General features: G+C 38.0%; 1 protein-coding gene across 4 annotated transcripts in view; it reads left to right on the forward strand.

Annotated features, from left to right (window-relative positions):
* The window catches only part of unc-13-4A (BAI1 associated protein 3), a 296,640-nt gene that overhangs the window by 274,540 nt on the left and 19,600 nt on the right, over positions 1-2,500 (forward strand). For all 4 annotated transcript variants that reach the window (XM_086552080.1, XM_086552083.1, XM_086552081.1 and 1 more), the window contains one exon: positions 1,316-1,480. In XM_086552080.1, the coding sequence (XP_086408206.1) occupies positions 1,316-1,480 (165 nt within the window). The remainder of the gene's footprint in view (positions 1-1,315; positions 1,481-2,500) is intronic.

A 2,500-nucleotide genomic window follows, 5' to 3' on the forward strand; every position in this document is an offset into this window, starting at 1 on the left:
ATCTGCGCTTATGACTGAGTGCCACAGTACAAGACACAGTACACAGAGGAACAAGGGTACATTGTAGACACTGGGTATGGTTTGAGTCACCTTCCTCTTCTCACTCTGCCTGCACATCCTTCATCGACGGTACTTTAGAGCAAGAGGTCATCAACTTGCTGTGTGCCATCGCCCTATAGAGATAGTGCTTGCCGGAGACCGTCGATGGGTGCCATTCAAGGCTTTCTCTCCTGCTGTTGCTAGGAGAAAGTGGCGCCATCTAGGTTTTGGATTTTCGTTGAAACCCATTTTGCTTAATATTACGGTAATTATAGGGATTATGACTGCAAATGTCATCATCATTCACTCATTACTAGCATAATAAAATAAAGGCCAGAGCTCCTGCGTCAGGTATGTCATGACAGCAATCTGCAATGGGTATAAACCACCAATGAGTCCACCCAACACTTTTCACATCACCAATGAGTCCACCCAACACCTCTCACATCACCAATGAGTCCACCCAACACTTTCCACATCACCAATGAGTCCACCCAACACCTTCCACATCACCAATAAGACCACTCAACACCTTCCACATCATCAATGAGTCCACCCAACACTTTCCACATCATCAATGAGTCCACCCAACACCTTTCACATCATCAATGAGTCCACCCAACACTTTCCACATCATCAATGAGTCCACCCAACACCTTCCACATCACCAATGAGTCCACCCAACACCTTCCACATCACCAATGAGTCCACCCAACACCTTCCACATCACCAATGAGTCCACCCAACACCTTTCACATCACCAATGAGTCCACCCAACACCTTCCACATCACCAATAAGACCACTCAACACCTTCCACATCATCAATGAGTCCACCCAACACTTTCCACATCATCAATGAGTCCACCCAACACCTTTCACATCATCAATGAGTCCACCCAACACTTTCCACATCATCAATAAGTCCACCCAACACCTTTTACATCATCAATGAGTCCACCCAACACCTTCCACATCACCAATGAGTCCACCCAACACCTTTCACATCACCAATGAGTCCACCCAACACCTTCCACATCACCAATGAGTCCACCCAACACCTTCCACATCACCAATGAGTCCACCCAACACCTTCCACATCACCAATGAGTCCACCCAACACCTTCCACATCACCAATGAGTCCACCCAACACCTTCCACATCACCAATGAGTCCACCCAACACCTTCCACATCATCAATGAGTCCACCCAACACCTTTCACATCATCACCCCAAATATCAGTGTAGCTAACGCCCTCTCGAACCCCTTCGTCGCAGAGCATGTCAGGAGCAGCGGACTACTACGTGTACCTCCTGCAGCAGCGCCTCCACACCCTGGCCACGGACACGCAGGAGGACGAGCGAGCGCAACAGCTGTGCATCACCGTCAACAACATGGAACACGTGCGCCACTCGCTCACGCTGCTGAGGGAGGAGCTGCAGGTAGAGTTGGCACTGCTGCTTCGCTTTTTCGTGTTGGGATTAATGATTGGTTTTGCTGTGGTGGTTGCTATCATTTTTGTAGTTGATGTTGTTGTTGTTGTTGTTGCTATCATTACCATTATTGTTATCATCATCATTATCATTATTATCATTATTATTATTTTTAGTAGCAGTAGTAGCATCATGTTTTTTCACCATTATCATCTCTTTTTATTTTTATTATCATTATCACCATTATTTTCTTTATTACTATTATCATAATTTTGATTATTATTACTAAAATCATTAACATTATTATCATTACTATTATCATTATCATTATTATCTTTATTACTACTATCGTTATTATCATTATCATAATCATTAGCATTGTTATCATCATTATCATCATTATCATTATCATTATTACTACAGTTATTGTTGCTATCTATATCATTATCACTATCATCATTATTATTACTATCAATAACAGCATTGTTATCAGAATTATATAAAGAAGTAGTTGTAGGAGTCGCAGTAGTAGCAGTAGTATCAATATTATTACCATGAGCGTTATTACTATTATTATCATTGTTTTCATTATAATTATGCTATTATTATTATTTTTGCTGTAATGATTGTTATCAATGTCATAATTATTATTGCAATTGTTATCATTGTACATATCATTATTATCATTATCATTATTATCATTATCCTTACTATTATTATTGATATTAACATTATTATCATCACTATTATCATTATCATTATTGATATCATCATTAATATTATTATTACTATTATAATTGCTATTACTATCATTATGATCATTATCATTATTTTCATCATTATTGTTATTATTACTATTATAATCATTATTATTATAATTATCATTATCATCATTATAACTATCATATATTAGCATTATCATTGTTATCATTATCATTATTATCATTATTATTATCTTTTATTATCATTACCATTATCATTATGATAATCATCATCACTAATCCGATTACTTTGATTGTTTTATGATCA

This window comes from Penaeus japonicus, unplaced genomic scaffold (genome assembly GCF_977035675.1).
Source record: "Penaeus japonicus unplaced genomic scaffold, GWHDUDI00000001_assembly GWHDUDI00000026, whole genome shotgun sequence".
NCBI lineage: Eukaryota > Metazoa > Arthropoda > Malacostraca > Decapoda > Penaeidae > Penaeus > Penaeus japonicus.